The 18,502-nt window shown below is 37.4% G+C and overlaps 2 protein-coding genes across 4 annotated transcripts in view; one reads left to right on the forward strand and one right to left on the reverse strand.

The window, feature by feature from the left end:
• dock1 (dedicator of cytokinesis 1) overlaps positions 1-18,502 on the forward strand; it is a 667,847-nt gene that overhangs the window by 257,306 nt on the left and 392,039 nt on the right. The gene's annotated exons all lie outside the window — the stretch shown is intronic.
• The window catches only part of insyn2a (inhibitory synaptic factor 2A), a 55,384-nt gene continuing 47,726 nt past the window's right edge, over positions 10,845-18,502 (reverse strand). The window contains 1 exon segment of the mRNA XM_078564877.1: positions 10,845-12,277. Within this exon segment, the coding sequence (XP_078421003.1) occupies positions 12,088-12,277 (190 nt within the window). The 3' untranslated portion in view covers positions 10,845-12,087.

The following is an 18,502-nucleotide window of genomic DNA, read 5'->3' on the forward strand; positions in this document are numbered from 1 at the left end:
TTCTGTTGTGCAAGACACTTTTAACCATACTTTTGGTCACTTTTCTAGACTGCCCTACCATGTCTCAGCATATCTTTTTAATTTTTCCTGCTAAAGCGCTTTAGATGTTTTTCTACAAGTGCTACAGAATGCAAGTAGTTGTCAATTAGATATAAATATAACTTGTTTCCCACTGGTTCTATTGTGAGTAAGGAAGGAGATTGATTACTAAATAGTGCAAACTGTATAATTGCAGACTATTTTGTTTTGACTTTGTAATTTTGAAAAAAACATTTTAAACATTTTATTTTGTGAAACAATAATAATGTACGAAACAGATACATGTTTGGCTAATGTGTAGTTGTCATATAAACCATATAAAATGGACCATTATTGGCATACTTAGATATGACAGGAATGCCCTTCTAGTGGTATACTTTCTAATGTATTAAAGTAATCGCAGTAAATTAGTATCATTATTAAAATAGATACTTTCTATACTAGTTCTTTATTAGGATGAGGGGAATGTTGGACTTTTGGGCAATGGTTTAAACTTCCAAGCCTTTAAGGCTGCATATCATCTTATCACTACCCTGAGATGCGAAGCAATCTACCTATGTTAGGATCTGTAAATTTGTTACTTAATCAGTTATTAAAGGTGCATTATACATTGCTCCAGTTTGCTATGATGCAGCAGTAGGGAGCTGTAAATAGATAATTCAGTGTAATCTGAGTTGTGTTCAGTGAGAGATCCTTAGGGGGAGAGTTGGAGGAGGCAGTGGGCTGGAACCAATTATAGAATCATAGAATAGTAGCATAGAAGGAACCCTGTGCTGGCCCTCTGAAGGAACAGTTCACCTAGTGCCTCTCTCTTTCCCCATATCCCTGCAATTTTTTCCTTTTCAGATAATGATCCAATTCCCTTATGAAAGCCTCAATTAACCCTGCCTCCACCACACTCTCAGGCAGTGCATTCCAGATCACAGCAACTCACTTCGTAAAAATAAATTCTTCCTATCACCACCTCTTTTAATTTGTACCAGTCATCTTTGTTTCCTTTAAGAAATAGTTGTGGTAGACTTCCTTAATGCCCTTACCTTAGTTTTTCCTTAAGAAACACATAGTCCTATTCTTACAAACTTTCAATGCACAAAATAATTCATGCAATGTAGTGACCCTTAACCAGCTGATAGTAACAGGCACCATCGCAATTTCATGTTTGTAGTGAGGCTGAAGTATGGAATCTTAAACAAGAAAGAGGCACTTTGGTAAGTAGAAATTTAACGTGTACTTGGCTTTGTTAGTTATCAATCTCCAGACCTAATGTGGCTTCTGGTTGTAGATTTTTATATATTCATAGTTGAAAGACTTTCCAGTTGAGTATTGCTCATCATCTGCTATTCTTACATTATTTAATTCATAGAAATATTTGACCTGACAGACCATTTTCACAAGTGATGAGTCCCGAATAATTTTTTGTATATCTTTCTTTGTCCTTGCAAATGTTTCTGTTGCAGTGGTGATTCTTGTGGTAAATGTGCTTGTTACTAAGTGATTATATTGCACAATAGATGAGAGCTTGAGTAAGACCAGTTGAAATTTTCTTGAGTCTAGTTGCAACTCTCTTAGACCCAGAATGCAGATGCCTATTTGGGGCTGTTACAGATTTAGGTCTTTGCGATAGATATTGTCGTGGATCCAGTGTCACCAGTCTTTTATGCATCTTACATCCCTTACAATCTGGAATGCATCCGTTACTGCTCAAAATTTTGTTAAAAAATATCAGGGCCCAGTGACTGTAGCAGCAAATTTTTGGGCTTTATATCTGCTACTAAAATATTGCACACCTTGCCAAATGTGTTCTCTCTCTATGGGAATTGGACTAAAAAACCCTCATCAAGACTGATACAGATTCAAACCAGCTACTGTTTGCTTTTTACATAAAATGCAATAATAAACAATATAATTTTCATAGTGACAACAATCTACTTCCCTATGCTCTGTGATGAAAAATAATATGCAACTTGCTAGCTTCATAAATTTAGGCATACCCCCCCCCTAAGCTTGGAAGCGAGATAGAAAATTTCTGCATGACTTAACTCTCAGATAGGAAATTTGGCCCACTGAACTACAAATTAAAGTTGATCTGCGATCACGAGGCTTCCTTCTGTTTTAACAAAAACCTTTGCTATCTAAATTGAATGAAGCAACAATTGGCCTCTCAGGTAGCAGAGATACCTATGTTTTACCAATGACATAATATGCTTGAGAATATACATGGTGATCCTTTGCAGATTAATTATGTCTCCAAATTGCTATTATTAAGAGGTTCACACTGCTGCCATAATACCTATAAAACAAATGTTGCATGCAGCCATGTAAATTAAGCTAATCTAACATTGTGGAAATATTATGAGCTTGAAACAAAAACAGCTCAGGCAAAATCCAGTCTATAATAAAATGAAAGAAAATATTGCATTTATGTAGTGCCTTTGACTCCTCAGGATGTTGCAAGCACTTTATAGCCAATAATTTATTTTTGTAGGATAATTACTGTAACCATGTCGGTAAAACAAATGGAGTTTCTGGAAAGGTGGCTGATAACCAATATAATGAATCGCAAAAGGCAGTGGATGTGGTGTGCATGTACTTGCAGGAAACCTTTGACAAAGTAACGTATTTGAGACTTGAAGAAATTTAAGGGGCATGAGAAGGGGCATGTGTACCTCAATAATTTAGACATAAGGTTTGAGGGACTGCCATCCAAATTTGCAGACAACACTAAAATAGAAGTCATTGTAAATAATAAGTACTAAAAGAAACTGCAAGGAGATGATGGAATAGGCAAGAAAGTGATAGATCAAATTCAATGTTAATAAATGTGAACTTTTTTTTAAAAAGAAGTAATATTTCTCTGTACGTAGAATTTACAGCAGAGAAACAGGCCATTTGGTCAACAGGTATTTATGTTCCCCATAAGCCTCCTCTACCCTTATTTCATCTCCCCTTGAATTAATAATTTGAAGTAGAATTTAAATATGTCTACCAAGAAAATAGTTCACCATAATTTCTGGGGGAAACAAAAATTCTGTACTTATTAAATTGTGGTACAGAAATCTGACTACAGTGATCCACCCAGACATACAAGTTTAATACTTCGGGGAAAATTGAAGAGCAATGTGGAAGAGCAGGGGGATTTTGGGGTTCAGAACCTTACGAGATCTTAAAAGCAGCAATTCAAGTGGATAAAGCAACAATGAAAAGCCAGGGAATACTGAGTTTTAGTGGCAAGAGGTTTGGAGTATGAAAAAGACTTGTGTTTATATAGTGCCTTTCATGACCATCAGCTGTCTCAAAGTGCTTTGCAGCTCGTGACCGACTTTTGAAATTTAGTCGCTGTTGTAATGTAGGAAACATAGCTAATTTGCACACATCAAGCTCCCACGAACAGCAGTGTGCTAATGACCAGATAATCTGTTTTTGTGATGTTACTTGAATCACAGAATTGTTACGGTGTAAAAGGAGACCATTCGGCCCATCGTGTCTGCAGCAATTCTCTGAGCATTTTAACTTAGTGCCAATCTCCTGCCTTTTCCCCGCAACCCTGCACAATGTTTCTATTTAAATAATCATCCAATGCCCTTTTGAATGCCTCAATTAAACCTGCCTCCACCATACTCCCAGGCAGTTGGATAGATATTGGCCAGGACAATGGGGATAACATCTCAGCTCTTCTTTGAAGCTGTGCATTGGGATCCTTTGCAGCCACCTGAGAGGGCAGTTGGGGCCTCAATTTAATGTCTCATCCAAAAGATGGCGCATCTGACATTACAGCATACTATCACTAATGCATTGGAGAGTCAGCCTAGATTTGTGTGTTCAACACCTGGAGTGGGAGTTGAACCCAAAATCTTAGAGGCGTAAAATGCTACCAGCTGAGCCATGGTTGAGATGTAAAGGTATTCTATATATAAAACCTTAGTAAGACTGCAGTTGGAGTACCATATCCCATTTTGGACTCCATAATGTAAGAAGAATTTAAGGCAATAGAAAAATGTACAGTGCAGCTTTACTAGGATGCTGTCTGGTATGAGGAAAAACAAATATCAGAAGAACAGCTGTTTTAGAATGAGCAGATTATGGGGTGAATTGATGGAGCTGCTTTAATTATGAGCAGATAGAAACAGACTTTCAATTTCTCATTAGGGAGCCTCAAACAGAGGAACATAGAAATATTACTATAAATGTAAGAAATTTAGGATTGAGAATATGAGAAACTTTTATAGACAGAGGGTTGCAAGTCTGTGGAACTTACTATCAGAGTTGGTGATTGCAACAGATCACATCAGCATTTAGGAATAGATCAGATAGGTGGTTGAAGGTAAGGGGAATAAAAGAATATGAGAACAGGGCAGGCACATAGAATTATGACAACTGCCTGTAGGGAGGGATATACAATACCACTGACTGGTTGGGTTGAACAGCTTGTCCTCTGTCAGAATTACATAGGTAGAATCTACATGTAAGTTGTAGCAATCACTTTGTACACAAAGGAAAAAGCAATTAGGCACATCATGGGTTTAGTTAAAGGCTGCCTGAAATTAGCCTTTTTATTAACTTTTGCATGTGCTTATTCATCACAGTTGAACATTTTGGCAGTAATTTTGACTTTGTGAGGTAGTTTAAAAGGAATAATAGTAAATTGGCAGCCCATCTTACATCTCCTGATTTTTATTTCCATTGCTCCCTTTAGCTTTAAAGGGACAGGCAAGATTAAATTTAGTTCTGCCTTAACAATAATAAATTGTACTGTGTGTGTATTCTTATAAAGGCATCTACCTCCAACTCACCTTAATCGCCATGATAGCAATTGCATGAATTAATTTTCATTGGACATTTAACTTCAATATAATAGAAAAAAATAGGAAGTACATGCATGTCAAAATCCAAAGACCCTAAAGGTAGATAATGACAAATCAAATTTTACACAAGTCAGGACAAAATGGGGTCTAACTTATGTCACCTTGCCATGGATCAATACTCCAAGCTCTAATGCCACCTTACTAAACACTATAGACTAGACTTGATCTTGATTCTTGTGTGTCATACCATGAATATTGTTTAAATCTAGATGAAATTGAGACATTATGCAGTAATTAAAACATCCAGCAATAAAGTGTAACAAGATCCTTTGCAGATTTCAAAGTGCTGAAGATATCAAACAAAAATGTACCATAGTTGTAAGGTGGATTTTACTAAATCTGGTTTATTTTCCCACAAAACAAAATTAATTGAAAACTGAGAATGCAAATCAATAAAATTCTAATTTTAAATTATTTTTCTTATGCATCTGTGATGTAAGTGTGGCTGTGAAATGCGAGTTTTATTTCCATCAACTGAACAGCTTTCATGCACACAAGTCCATTTCAGAATGTTGAATTCTCATTATTAACTTGAACAGTTGGTTTATTTATTTAACCTTATGTAAAAAGATAGAGCATAAACTTAAGGGGCCACTTGATATTAGGAGTTTATTTAAAAGTAATTATCCTGCAACTGTTTTAGTTTTTTCATCTCTCCACTTGTAATTACTTGCTTGGGCTGATACCTAAACATCTAAATGTTCATTGCCTGAGGCGGACCTTGAGTGACAAGAATCTTTTTGACATACTTGGGTTTCTCACTGCTGAGCCCAAATATATAGTCAACAGATATCCACAGACATGTACTTGCCAGGAAGGATTACTGAAAATTGATCAGGAGAAAAGTCCTAGTTGTTTTTTTAGCTCCTACATTGTTCCACAACTCTGTAATGTCACATGGCAACTTTAGTTGAGATTAGCTAATTCAGCATAAATTCGAGATCAAACCTGGGAAATTGCTAGTTGCATAATTAGGTTTAATTTTCTATTGAGCTGTTTGGGTGATTTTCACTGCTGAAATGTAAACAATTGGCACCACTGCTCTTGGGGAGGATTTTTGAGTTGAAAAGCCAGAAACTAATTGTATGTATCCTCAGTTGAAAGAGAGATTTCTATGTTCCATTTTCATGCAGTGTATTTTCAACATCTTTATTTGATGTACTTTTTAAATTAAAATTTCATCCTATGTTTGGCTGAGTTCTTTTCTATATTTAGAGTTTCAAATACCAATAAACACTTGTATGCTAGTTATGTAGAAGTACAGAATTAAATTCTACAATAATATTTTTCTGTAATTTAATTAGGTAAATTAAGCATTTTTTAATATGAATTTTCATTGTACATTTCCGTGGAAGTTAGTGAAAGGTGATTAGGTATTTTTGTGATGTTGTGTCATATTTCCATGTAATCTGCATCTTCAAGTAACAGAATTAGTTTTTGTATCGGTGGTGCATTGATAGCAAAGAAGTTGGCTTGGTAAAAACTGACTTGAAGTTTTAGACAAATCACAATTCTATGGATTGTGGATCCGTTGTCTTAAATAACATTGCATATTTTTTTAAGCAACAAGAGTAAGCCATTCACCCTCTCTGGCCTGCTCCACCATTCAGTTAGATCATGGCTGATTAGCATATCAACTTTACTTTCCTGCCTTTGCTCTATATCTCTTCGTAGCTTTACCTAACAAAAATAGATTTATCTCAGTCTACAAATGTCTCAGCATCTGCTGTCTTTGAGGTGTTGTTGGAAGGGGAGTGGGGGAGTTGCAAATTTCTACTACCATTTATACGAAAGGGTGCATCCTGATTTTGCTCCTTAATGGCTCTAATTTTAAGATTGTGTCTCCTGGCATGACCCCTATGGTGTTTCTCCTGTATTATATGGGTTAGAAGCTTGTCAGAGTCCCCAGACTAGTGCTACAGGTTCCAACCTGTGACTCATGTCTAGTGAGTGGAAGAAAAGATTATTGTGACTAATCAGGTAGTAACCCATCTATTCAGAAATTGGTGACAGCTTTTTTTTGTTAGGAAATGATAATTATATTGTTTGGCCTATGGATACTGATCCTTTATTGATGCAACTTCAGAACAGAAACATGGTAAAAATTAGAAATCACACACTCCAGACCTCTTACTATCCATGAACTGTACCTCAGAAGTTCTCCATTTATTAAAAGGAATGGTGACAGTTAAGTTAGCTGATTATTAAAACAATAAAAAAGCCATAGTAGTTGGTTAAAAGTTTGACTGGTTGCAGTGGAATCTGAGATGCTGATAGAACTTGCTCTCCTGCTCTGTGACATCCATTGGAATTTGCATTTTATTGTGCCATGAAGAGATATTAATGTGCATAATGTCATTGGAAATTATTTTTAAATTGGACTTGTAGTAGGGCGTGTGTCTCTGTGTGTGTCTTAATTGGATTAAAGCCAGCTAGTCTGGGTGCTTTGATGTATATAGTTTGAGATGTTAATTAGATAAACGTAAGTTAAAAGGTAAAGTCAGTTTGCATTTATTGAATAAACCATTCAAAAGAATGGGTAAAATCTTGCACCTAACTAGAAGACACCAAGCAATGTCTTTTTTTTTAACAAAAGCAAAAAACTGCGGATGCTGGAAATCCAAAACAAAAACAAAAATACCTGGAAAAACTCAGCAGGTCTGGCAGCATCTGCGGAGAGGAACACAGTTAACGTTTCAAGTCCGCATGACTCTGTTGAAGAGTCATGCGGACTTGAAACGTTAACTGTGCTCCTCTTTTTCAGCTTACTAATAAAATTGGTGGAAAGAAAGGATTATTGTTAGGAGAGGTAAATTTAAAAAACCTAGCAGAACAATGGAAAATATACATTCAAAGAGAAAGCTAGGTATAAACAAAAAGGAGTTTTGTGTGTGCAGGGCAGAGGCGTGCAAGATCTAACCAGCCTGTAAACCAACAACTGTGGAAAGGAACCAAATTGCAAGAGAACTCATTTTGAATTCGTAAGGTCACGTGCTTTGCCTGGTATCTGTTTAAAGTCTATGGGTTAGTGTTGCCTTGAAGATTTATCTGGGAGTGATTAATTTGGGGATTTGTTTAAAAGTTATTATGGTAGTAATTTGTAGACCTGTGTATGTGTGTAAATTTGTTGCTAAATTAATAAATGTTTAATTGAGTTTTATATTTCAAAAAAAGTCCTGAGGCTTAGTGGTTTTGTTCCTGAATTCAGAGCTGCATCTCAAACGTTGCAATTGAAAATATAGGTCATGACAGTTGTTTAAGTTTCCCTCTGGGATTGAAACAGCTCAGCCTTTACCAACTGTTGTATCACAACAATTGTAATAGAGCCTTTATATCTGTCTTGATATCTTCCATATCTGTCCTCATATAGGATTAGTGCAGGTAATGTAAGCGTATACAGAACTTCTTAATTATTTTGTTCTAATATAGTAGTTTTCTCTCCCCTCCATCCCATCCCAGAGCATTTTCTGAGAATGAACATTAAATTGGGCACACTTATGTTTAAGTCTGTTTGTGATACCCTGCAGCAATATAACTTGGCAATAATTATGTGAAAAACAATGTATTTTGTTGAATATGGAAATTTCAACTGTCTAGTTAACTCAAAATCAAAAATATAATTGTGTCCTAAATTTTGAATTTTGACGAAGACTTTTGATGGCAGATGAATTATTTGCATACTTTACACTAAATATAATTCCACGGAGGACCCACCAAATCATCTAATTTTTAAAGAAGCTTCCTGGTTCAATATTCCAGGCCTATGAGCACTACTATTTTGAGTCAAAGTATGCTTTTAATCCTTCAAACATCAAAAGTTGTCCTTCCAAAACCACATATTTTTTCTATGTAGGTCTCCTGTCTTGTTCAGAACAGATAATGAAACATTGCACCTAATCTGATCATTATTTAAACATCCATGGAGCAAGAAATCCAGAGAATGACTATAGCAACATGATACAAACTATTTAATGATCTTGGCATGAAACAATATATAAAAAATTAGTTGGTAATTGAAAGGAAAAATAACATGTGTGTCACAAGAAAACACAATTTGACACTTATCTTCAATATTTTATCCGTGAAAGTACAATTATGTAACTATCTGCAATAAAACCGACTATTGCCAAGTGCTTGTACAGGAGAGCTATTTCTTGCAGCCTATTCTTCTGAACTCTGTCATATGTTCTCCTGTCCGCTTAAACCTTTCTATCCTCAAAGGCTGTCTCAATATTACCTGCCCTTCCTCCCAGAATTAATTTCTCTTCTGGTTATGTTTGTACTTTTTTGGTCAGTTTTATTTCTCCTTTATATTTCAGCATGCTCTTTTTCATGGTCTCCTTCTCCCTTCAGTATCTGCTTGCTGCTGAAAGAAGACTGGGTTGTGTGGGCAAGGCACGGGGAGTGGGACAAGGTGGGGGAGGACAGGTTGTGAGATGCAGAGAGATTGCAATATGGAAGGACCAAAGATTCCAAAATCTTAGAAGCAAAATAGGTGGTAAAAGAGAAATCAAGGTCATGAGATCTGTAATGGGCATTGAGTCAGGCATTTTTTAAGTAGCATTTTGTAATACATCCCTTTCCTTTACAAATTTCCCAGTCATTTAGAGAAAAATTCCATCCCTTTTACAAATTCTTGAAATGCTACACAAATCAAAATCAAAATGGATGAATGGGTAGGATTTTTCAGTCGGTGTGCGGGGGTGGGCCTGACACGTAAATAACGTGCGATGACATTGGGTGTGCGCCCTGACATCATCGCGCTGTTGCGATGTTTTGTTTGGCGGGCGTGCGCCCGAGTTGGCTGCGCACCCACTGATATGTAAACAGCCTATTAAGGCCATTAAGGAAGAAACTAATGTTATTGTTAACACTGCCTGTCTAATCTTAAGGTTGGTGGGCAGGCATAAAGGCAAAGTGGCCTTTACGTTTTTTTAGGAAACCTCATCCACGAGTGGGATGAGGTTTCCTAACGCTTTTATTAATTAAATAAATTATTTTTCCAAAACATCAAAACATGTCCCATCTCATGTGACACAGTCACATGAGGGGACATGTTTAATTAAATTTTGACTCCATTTATTTAATAATTTCAAAAGCCCTTGAATCTCTCTCTGGCAGCTCTGTGCCTCAGGGAGATTGAAGCACTCTTTCGCACATGTGTAAAATGATGGCGCAGCGGCATTCGGTTCCGCGACTGCCCACTCCCACCGAGCCCGCCCGCCCGCCAACTGAAAAATTATGGCCCATGATTTGAAAGCACTTTTTAATGGATAAATGTATGTAGGCAGCCTGTTTCTTAGGAGAGAGCAATAGAAAATGCATTCGGTTACTTTTTTGGATCTGGCCCCTTATCATGGCAGAAGATTCCTCTAATTTTGCTATAAATGGCAAACAGGAAATCCTGCTCCCCCATTTGTATGCGCAAAGTAAGAGCTTTCAGTATTGCAGCAGTATGAGATGTCATACTCCAAATGGTGATTGTACAGCTTTTAAAAAAATGTAATCAGCTAAATATTACAATAGCTCAAAAATTAAAGCTATTTAGAGATTAATATAGAAAAATGTGGAAATAGAAAGTAGTTTAAAATTAATTACAGATTTTTGAGGGAGAATGGCAAAAACCTGAAGGTAGACCCTTGTTTTCAATGTGTGTTTAATTCAAACCTTTGGTTTCCTACAATGTAAAGCATAATTTTGAGTTCCAAAATAATCATTTGACATGTACTTATGTTCTCAATGGAATAATGATAAGCTATGATTTTTATAAATTCCAATGCTCCAAACATAATATTATAAAATAAAATATGTTGGCTTCAAGCACAACTTAAACTTGATTTACAAATTAAAGCAATATTGAAGTTTATGTAAAATTAGTTGCATTTATTGTAATAGTTTACAAAGAGAAATGTTAAAATAATTTCCCAGCAAGATTACACCAAATACGAAATAGTGATTTATTTGATTCGTGTTTACAGTTAAACAATTTCATATATATATTGTTCGATATATGCTTGTTTCATTACTTTAGCTTAATATTTGACTTCAAGTGACTCTTTAAACTTTTACAAGAAAATGAAGTATTTTTGTAGTGCAAAGTACTTGTGAACTCTAATGTGTACATATAACAAATGCTGTTTTATGTGTTCTGTGAAGGTTTATTCGCAGCATTTAGTTTTATAATTTAGAGCAATGAAACTCTTTAATGCTGTGCAATCAAATCATCATCTTTTACATTTTTATGCAGCTTCCTATAATGTACTTTACATAATGCACACATTTTTAAAAACAGTTTTTATGGTAGCCATTAATAATTCCTCTCTCCCTTTCCTCTTGGAAAAACAAAATACATACAATTGCGATCGATATTTCCAATCAACATAGTTTTCAAGTACCAGTGGATTAAAATTTTCCTCATGGGGAAAAATATACCCTGTACTCAGAGCTATCAACTGGAAATGATTAAAGATGTATCACTGTGCATTTAGGTATAGTTCAGATTTTTCATATAAATCGTACATAATGCAGATTTTGGAAAGCATTGTGTGGTTTTAAAGTTAAATATTCTATTTTATAAGCAGATTTACAGGGTTATCACTTGGCAAGTAAAAACCTTATGACAAGCATCACTGACATTTCTCATCGGACGTGCCTATTTGAAGAATTGTGCTTTTTCCTCCCTAATCTGTAATGTGCTTGACAATGTTAATTTCATGCTCTTGACTTAAGGTTCCTGAATTAAACATAAAAATGAAAAACCCTATAAAAGTACAACTTTCTCTATTTCTTTGCTGTATTATTTAATGGATGAAGGCATCAGAATATCTTGCTTATTAGCACAGTGTGAAACGACAGCTCGACATTAACAGGCCAAATCATAGCATTTGGAGGATTAATACAAATGTTTGAATACATCAATTTAAATTATTACTATACTCTTTGCCTGTGACCTGTAAATAAGAAAAAAATGTGCGCTATTTCATGCCCCTGCATGGTAGTTACTTATTAGAACAAAAATCTTTTGAAATGGATCATTTGAACTGAATGCTGCCTTGTGCATATAATGACTTGCTGGCTGATTTTAAACTCTTTGAGTATTGAGTATTCAGCTCAACTCTAAAACCAGTCAAAAAGGGGTCACTTCAAATGAATTGAATTGACATTTAGAAGCTTTTAATAGGTTTACTTAAAGAAACCACAGTTTCCATTTCCCATGCTTTTTTGATTCAGTCTTGCTAGGTTTTTGCTTTTGGTAGGCAGATGAACAGAATTCTTGTGAGTAAGGCAGGGTTGAAACCTGAGTTTCTTCAGTAGGATGTAGTTTTCTCATAACAGGCTGAAACTTGTCCTCCTGTTGCTTGAAGTCCAGTTCAACGCTAGGAAGTAATAATAAATGTAGTTTTAAATCAGTTAAGGGGAGACTACACTGTCGTTAACCATACATACTAACAAGATGTAAACAGCATCCATTGTGTGCATTAGGTCAGTCTGAATGTAAAATGCTCTTGCACACAGTTAACATTAAACTGGTGCAGTGAAGATTTACAACTAAATTAAATCCTTGAAATAAAGAAGGGAAAATGTATTTTCCCTTTCAACTTAAATTATTCAGGACTGCTATGTTTTTCAGTTTTTCTGCTCATTTCAAATCTGTGTAATGTGACTGGAGGACTGTATTGTTCATGTATATTCATGTATGTTCATGTATATTGTTAAGACTTTTTAATCAAATGCTCTACTCCTAGATGATGGATTTTGAAACACTATTGTCATATTATCCAAATTACTTAGTAATCCACATGGTTTGTTACCAGAATATATCTTAATGCAACCTGAACTAAACAAGTGGAATTGAATGCTTATCCAATTATTTATTGTGAGCTCAGAGAATTGTAGGGCTGTATTTTTAATGAAGCAAATGGCTATCTTTAATATATGTTGACTAAGAACATGTAAAGGGAAATTGGCTAAGTATTTGAAAAGTAAGAGTATATGGGATGAGCAAGGAAGTGTGGTTAAATAGATACCTCCAGTTGGACTATCGGCAGCAGTATCGGCTTGATGGGCTGAATGACCCATTCTGTACTGTAAATTTCATTGAGGGGATACTTTACAATCTTCCTACAAACCCCACTGTCTGCTTGCACACCAAACTGGGGGATAATTCCCCATAATTCTATTTTACTTGATCTTAGTTTTTTTAAGGAGGTTGCAGTATAGTTTCTGAGGTGCTATAGACACTTTTTTTTTAAACAGCAGAACTTTTCGTATGAAGAGATATACATTGAGCCTATATGGATCGGAAAAGTTGTCGGGAAATAATTTTCTTTCTCCAAGAGATTATGAACACACAACATTGTCTAGAAAATTTATACAAGCACTTCTGGGATAAAACCACAAGTCTAGCATACAAACTATTTTGGGTAAAATAATAAAGATTGTAAACATTAATAGTTTATGTTAATTAGTAATCCTGCAATGTCGTACATCAGTTCAGATATCCCAGTGAGATTTATTATCCTTCCATCTGTGCTACTTTCTTCATCCCAAGCTGCACTGAATACGATACCTGCGCAACATGAAGGAAAATATTCAACAGCACATAGATGGTGGTTGAGTTGTAATTCTATGCGCATTTTCTAAAGGCATTGAAAACTGCTTAGGTGCACTCTTGTTTTATGTTAAACAATCCTGTAATTTCCCTTTTAACTTTTCTATAAAAATTTCATATAACAAGATTTATTTGTTGGAAGTGGGATGTCACAATTGGCCTCAGAGTTCCCTTGGTCTGGAAACAGAAGCAAATCATCTAGAGTTCCTGCTCCATGATAGATTATTCAAAATATGTGTACATACCTAATGACACCACGATTAAGTTTGACTGCAGAACATTGGTTAGACCCCATTTGCAATATTGCATTTGGTTTTAGGCAGCACAGTTTATGAAGGATATATTGGCCTTGGAGAGAGTACAGCATAAATCCAGAATGATAACTGGATTTAAAGGATTAAATTAAGAGGACAGGTTGCATAAATTTGGCTTGTACTCCCATGAGTTTCAAAAACTAAGAGATCTAATTGCCAGATTTAAACTGACAAAAGGGCAAATGTCAGATGCAAAGAAACTAGTTATTCTCTTGGGGAGTCCAGAACAAGAGGGCGTTGTCTTAAAATTACATTGCAGATCTTGCTACATAGAATTGATATGCCCATGTGTTTTCCACTAAAAGAAAAATAATTAAAATATCTGAACTTCTTTTTGGTACAGAGAGTTAGGTGCACCATTATGTGCATATTGAGCGACACAATTAGGACAGTTCTAGATTCAAGCCCTGGTGTGTCATGAGTTCTAAGATCTTTATCTCAATAAAAATGGAGAAGTGAGCTCTGATGGAGCAGAATTCACCTTCTGTGAGGTTGGTGGTATTTGAGGGATGCCACTGGTTGCAATCAGTCGGTGAGAAGGTTGGCACGAGCGAAATCTGATGTGGAAGTCACTGAACTTTTACCCCTGGTCTATCATAAGGCAGAACCAGGGTACATCTCAGAATATATTTATTATTTATGTTTCTCTCACACTTAATCATTGACTGAAAAAAAATTAGAACTTTTCCTTTATATAACATCCTATTATGGTAAAATACTTGAGAATGTTACAGCTTAAAATACTCCTGAACTCTTGTAAATAGGCAAACTACTTAAACTCACAATATGGGCCCAGATCTTCCGAGGGGTGACAGTGGTCAATAGATTCCTGCTGCACTCAAAAACTCCCCTGACTTGATGCTGCTGCATATTTCTACTGGGGTTTTCTGAACCCAGCTTTCACAGATGTGTGCAGCGCAGTGTCCTTCATGGAACTTCTTTGGAGCGCAGTAGAGTCAGAAAAAGACAGGACACTCCCTTTTTATAACACTAGTTTCCATATGCTAAGTTTAAAGGTCCAATTTGAATGTTAGTCAGTAAATGGTGGGTGAGTGGGTGAATAGTGAGGTGGGTAGGGGTTAAGGTGGTTAGGGGCAGGTGGGTGGGGGGTGGTCGGGAGGGTAGTTGGGGGTGGTCAGGTCAGGAGGGTAGTTGGGTGGTTGGGGGTGGGGGGGGGGGCTGTCAATGGATAGTTGGGTTAGGAAGGGAGGGTAGTCAGAGATGGTCGGGAGGGTTGGCCGGGTTGGGAGGGTAGTTGGGTTGTTGAGAGGGTAGTTGGGTTGGCCGGGGATTTGGGAGGTTGGTATCGTGGGGAGCTGTTGGTTCTGGGGTGGCCAAGAGGGTAATTGGGGGTTGGTTGTGGAGTTACCCAGGCGTTAAACTAGGTTTTAATCTGTCTAATGTTTCCTGGGTAACTATGCAGGTAAGTACAGTGGAACTGTCTGAAGTCTCTCTGACTTTCTCACAGAGGGTCCTAGGATCAGAGGAATTGCCCTTCAGAAGTTGAAGCTTCCTGGCAATTCCCTTGTAGGTCTGCGTGCCAGGACTTCCACGGAGTCCCAACATGCGTCATATGTCCAGCCTCTGATGATCTGGAGACTGGAAGATTTGACCCATTGCATTTACAGAATTAAACTATAGAAAAGGGAAACTTGCTAACATGCTTGCTTAGTTCACATTTATAATTTTGGTTGTGCTCTCATCTTGAGTGAAATGTTTTTGGGTTTAAACCTATCCTCAGGACTTAAAAATCAATTTATTGTTAGAGATACTGTCTTTCAATTGAGATGTGAAGCTGAGGCCCCATTTTACCTGCTCAGGTTGACATGAAAAATCCTATGAAATTATTCAAAACAGATGAGGCAGTTCTACTGATATGTTGGCCAAGATTCCTTCCACACACATCACCAATAAAAACAGATTATCTGTTTAAGTTGCTCTTTGTGGACCCTTACTGTGTGGTCTGCTCACCTTTTGCATTGTGACCAAAGATGGAGGAGAGGTTCACTGTGATGGCAATAAGAAACATGTTAAAAAGGGTGCCCAAAGGTTGAAAAAGAAACCAAAGAAGTGTAAAATAATCAAAATTTCCTGAGGTGCATGTCAGTTTCCTCCTTGAAATTAATTTTGCATGATACACATTCCCCCTTTTTAAAAAAAAAAGTTCTAAATCATCTCTGCGAAAGTCACATGTTTGTGTATTTTAATCTTTTTGTCCCTATAAAAGAGCTGTGGAATATTGAGTTGATTGAGTGTTAGACCATGACAAGTTCATGACTCATGCTTTACTATTGTAAGTACTTTCTTTATAGGTCCTGCGCGAGGTCATTGGATTTCAGTTTTTTTCACAGAAACACGTTGAATTGAAGAATATGATTCTAAAACACTAATACAAGTACTAATGTCTAATACAATTCACTTTTACTGTCACTTTGAAGCAGTGTCATAAGCTTTTATTCAGGTGGCTCCAGTTTTTTTTGAGTTGTCAACCTCTTTGAAGCTGTTGGTTAGCTTTTCTAAGTTGGCAGACAAGTTGCCAACATCATACTCCAACAATATTTCAAACAGATCTAACAACTCAAGATTGCGAAACCATGGGGCACTTTGGGCCATCAGCAGCAGCAGAATTGTACTCACTCACAATCTGTAACCTCATGGCCCAGCATGGCCACTCTAGCATTACCACCAAGCCAGGGGATCAGCCCTGGTTCAATGAAGAGTGCAGGAGGGCATGCCAGGAGCAGCACCAGGCACACCTAAAAATGAGGTGTCAACCCGGTGAAGCGACAGCACAGGACTACTTGCATGCCAAACCGCATAAGCAGCAAGTGATAATCAGAGCTAAGCGATTCCACACCCAACAGATCAGATCTAAGCACTGTAGTCCTGCCACATCCAGTCGTGAATGGTGGTGAACAATTAAACAACTCACTGGAGGAGGAGGCTCCACAAATAGCCCCATCCTCAATGATGGGGGAGCCCAGCACATAGTACAAAAGGTAAGGCTGGAGCATTTGCAAGAATCATCAGAGGTGTCGAGTGGCTGATCCATCTTGGCCTCCTCCGGAGGTCTCCAGCGTCACAGATGCCAGTCTTCAGCCAATTCGATTCAGTCCATGTGACATTGAGAAACGGCTGATGGCACTGGATAGTGCAAAGGCTAAGGGCCCTGACAATATTCCAGCAATATTGTGCCCCAGAACTTGCCGCAGGAGTTCCTCAGGGTGGTGTCCTAGGCTCAACCATCTTCAAATGCTTCATCAATGACCTTCCAACCATCATAAGGTCAGAAGTGGAGTTGTTAGTGCAAAACATTATGCAGTCATCAGCTTTATTTGCAACTCCTCAGATACTGATGCAGTCCATGTCCAAATGCAGCAAGACCTGGACAAAATCCAGGCTTGGGCTGAGAAGTGACAAGTAACATATACAACACACGAATGCCAGGTGATGACCATCTCCAACAAGAGAGAATCTGACATTCTTGACATTCAATGTCATTACCATCACTGAATCCCCTACTGTCAACATCCTGGTCAACAATCATTGACCAGAAACTGAACTGGACTAGCCATATAAATACCATGGCTACAAGAGCAGGTCAAAGGTTAGGAATCCTGCGGTGAGTAACTCCCCTCCTGATTACCCAAAACCTGTCCACCATCTACAATGCGCAAGTCAGGAGTGTGATGGAATACTGTCCCCTTGTCTGGATGAGTGCAGCTCTAACAACACTCAAGAAGCTTGACGCCATCCAGGACAAAGCAGCCTGCTTGATCCCATCCACAAACATTCACTCCCTCCACCACTGACGAGCAGTGGCAGCAGTGTGTACCATCTACAAAATGCACTGCAGGAATTCACCAAGGTTCCTTAGACAGCACCTTCCAAACCCATAGCCACTACCATCTAGAAGGACAAGGGCAACAGACACATGGGAACACTACCACCTAGAAGTTGCCCTCCAAGCCATCCACTGCTCTGACTTGGAAATATATTGCCGTCCCTTCACTGTCGCTGGGTCAAAATCCTGAAACTCCCTCCCTAATGCAATGTGGATGTATCTGCGCCACATGTAATGCAGCGGTTCAAGAAGGCAGCTCACCACCGCCTTCTCAAGGGCAATTAGGATGGAAATTAGATGCTGGCCTAGCCAGTGATGCCAATGAATAATGAAAAACGAAAAGTTCTTGATATATTTGAATTGACACAGAATCTTTTAAATTGAAGTTTCCTACCTATGAGGCATAGGGAGGCTTTCTTAATTTGTTGAAATGACAATGATCTCATAGCCATGCTGCAACTACTTGCACTTCAGTGGAGATATCTAATGTGACCTTAATAAATCTCAGCTGTAAAGTGGTACATAAATAACAAACCTCTGGCACTACACCATTTTCTTCAGAATTATAATGAGCTATACGTGAACATAATAAAATAGTTGACTGATTTGTAGAAACTCAGTAAACTTTTCACTTTTGGGGAAAATAGTGGCTTCTGATAGATTTTGTGACTCCTACTTGAAGGAAGTTAGCATTTTAAGGAAACCTTAAATTGTGATCTAATTATTTAATGCAGGCTGCTGCATGATCTTGACCTTGTCCTCCTTAAAGTATGCCCAAAATTGGGCACAGTGTCCCATTTATATTGACTACACACAACTCCTGGCTTTTGTA

This window comes from Cetorhinus maximus, chromosome 20 (assembly GCF_964194155.1).
Source record: "Cetorhinus maximus chromosome 20, sCetMax3.hap1.1, whole genome shotgun sequence".
In the NCBI taxonomy this organism is placed as follows: domain Eukaryota; kingdom Metazoa; phylum Chordata; class Chondrichthyes; order Lamniformes; family Cetorhinidae; genus Cetorhinus; species Cetorhinus maximus.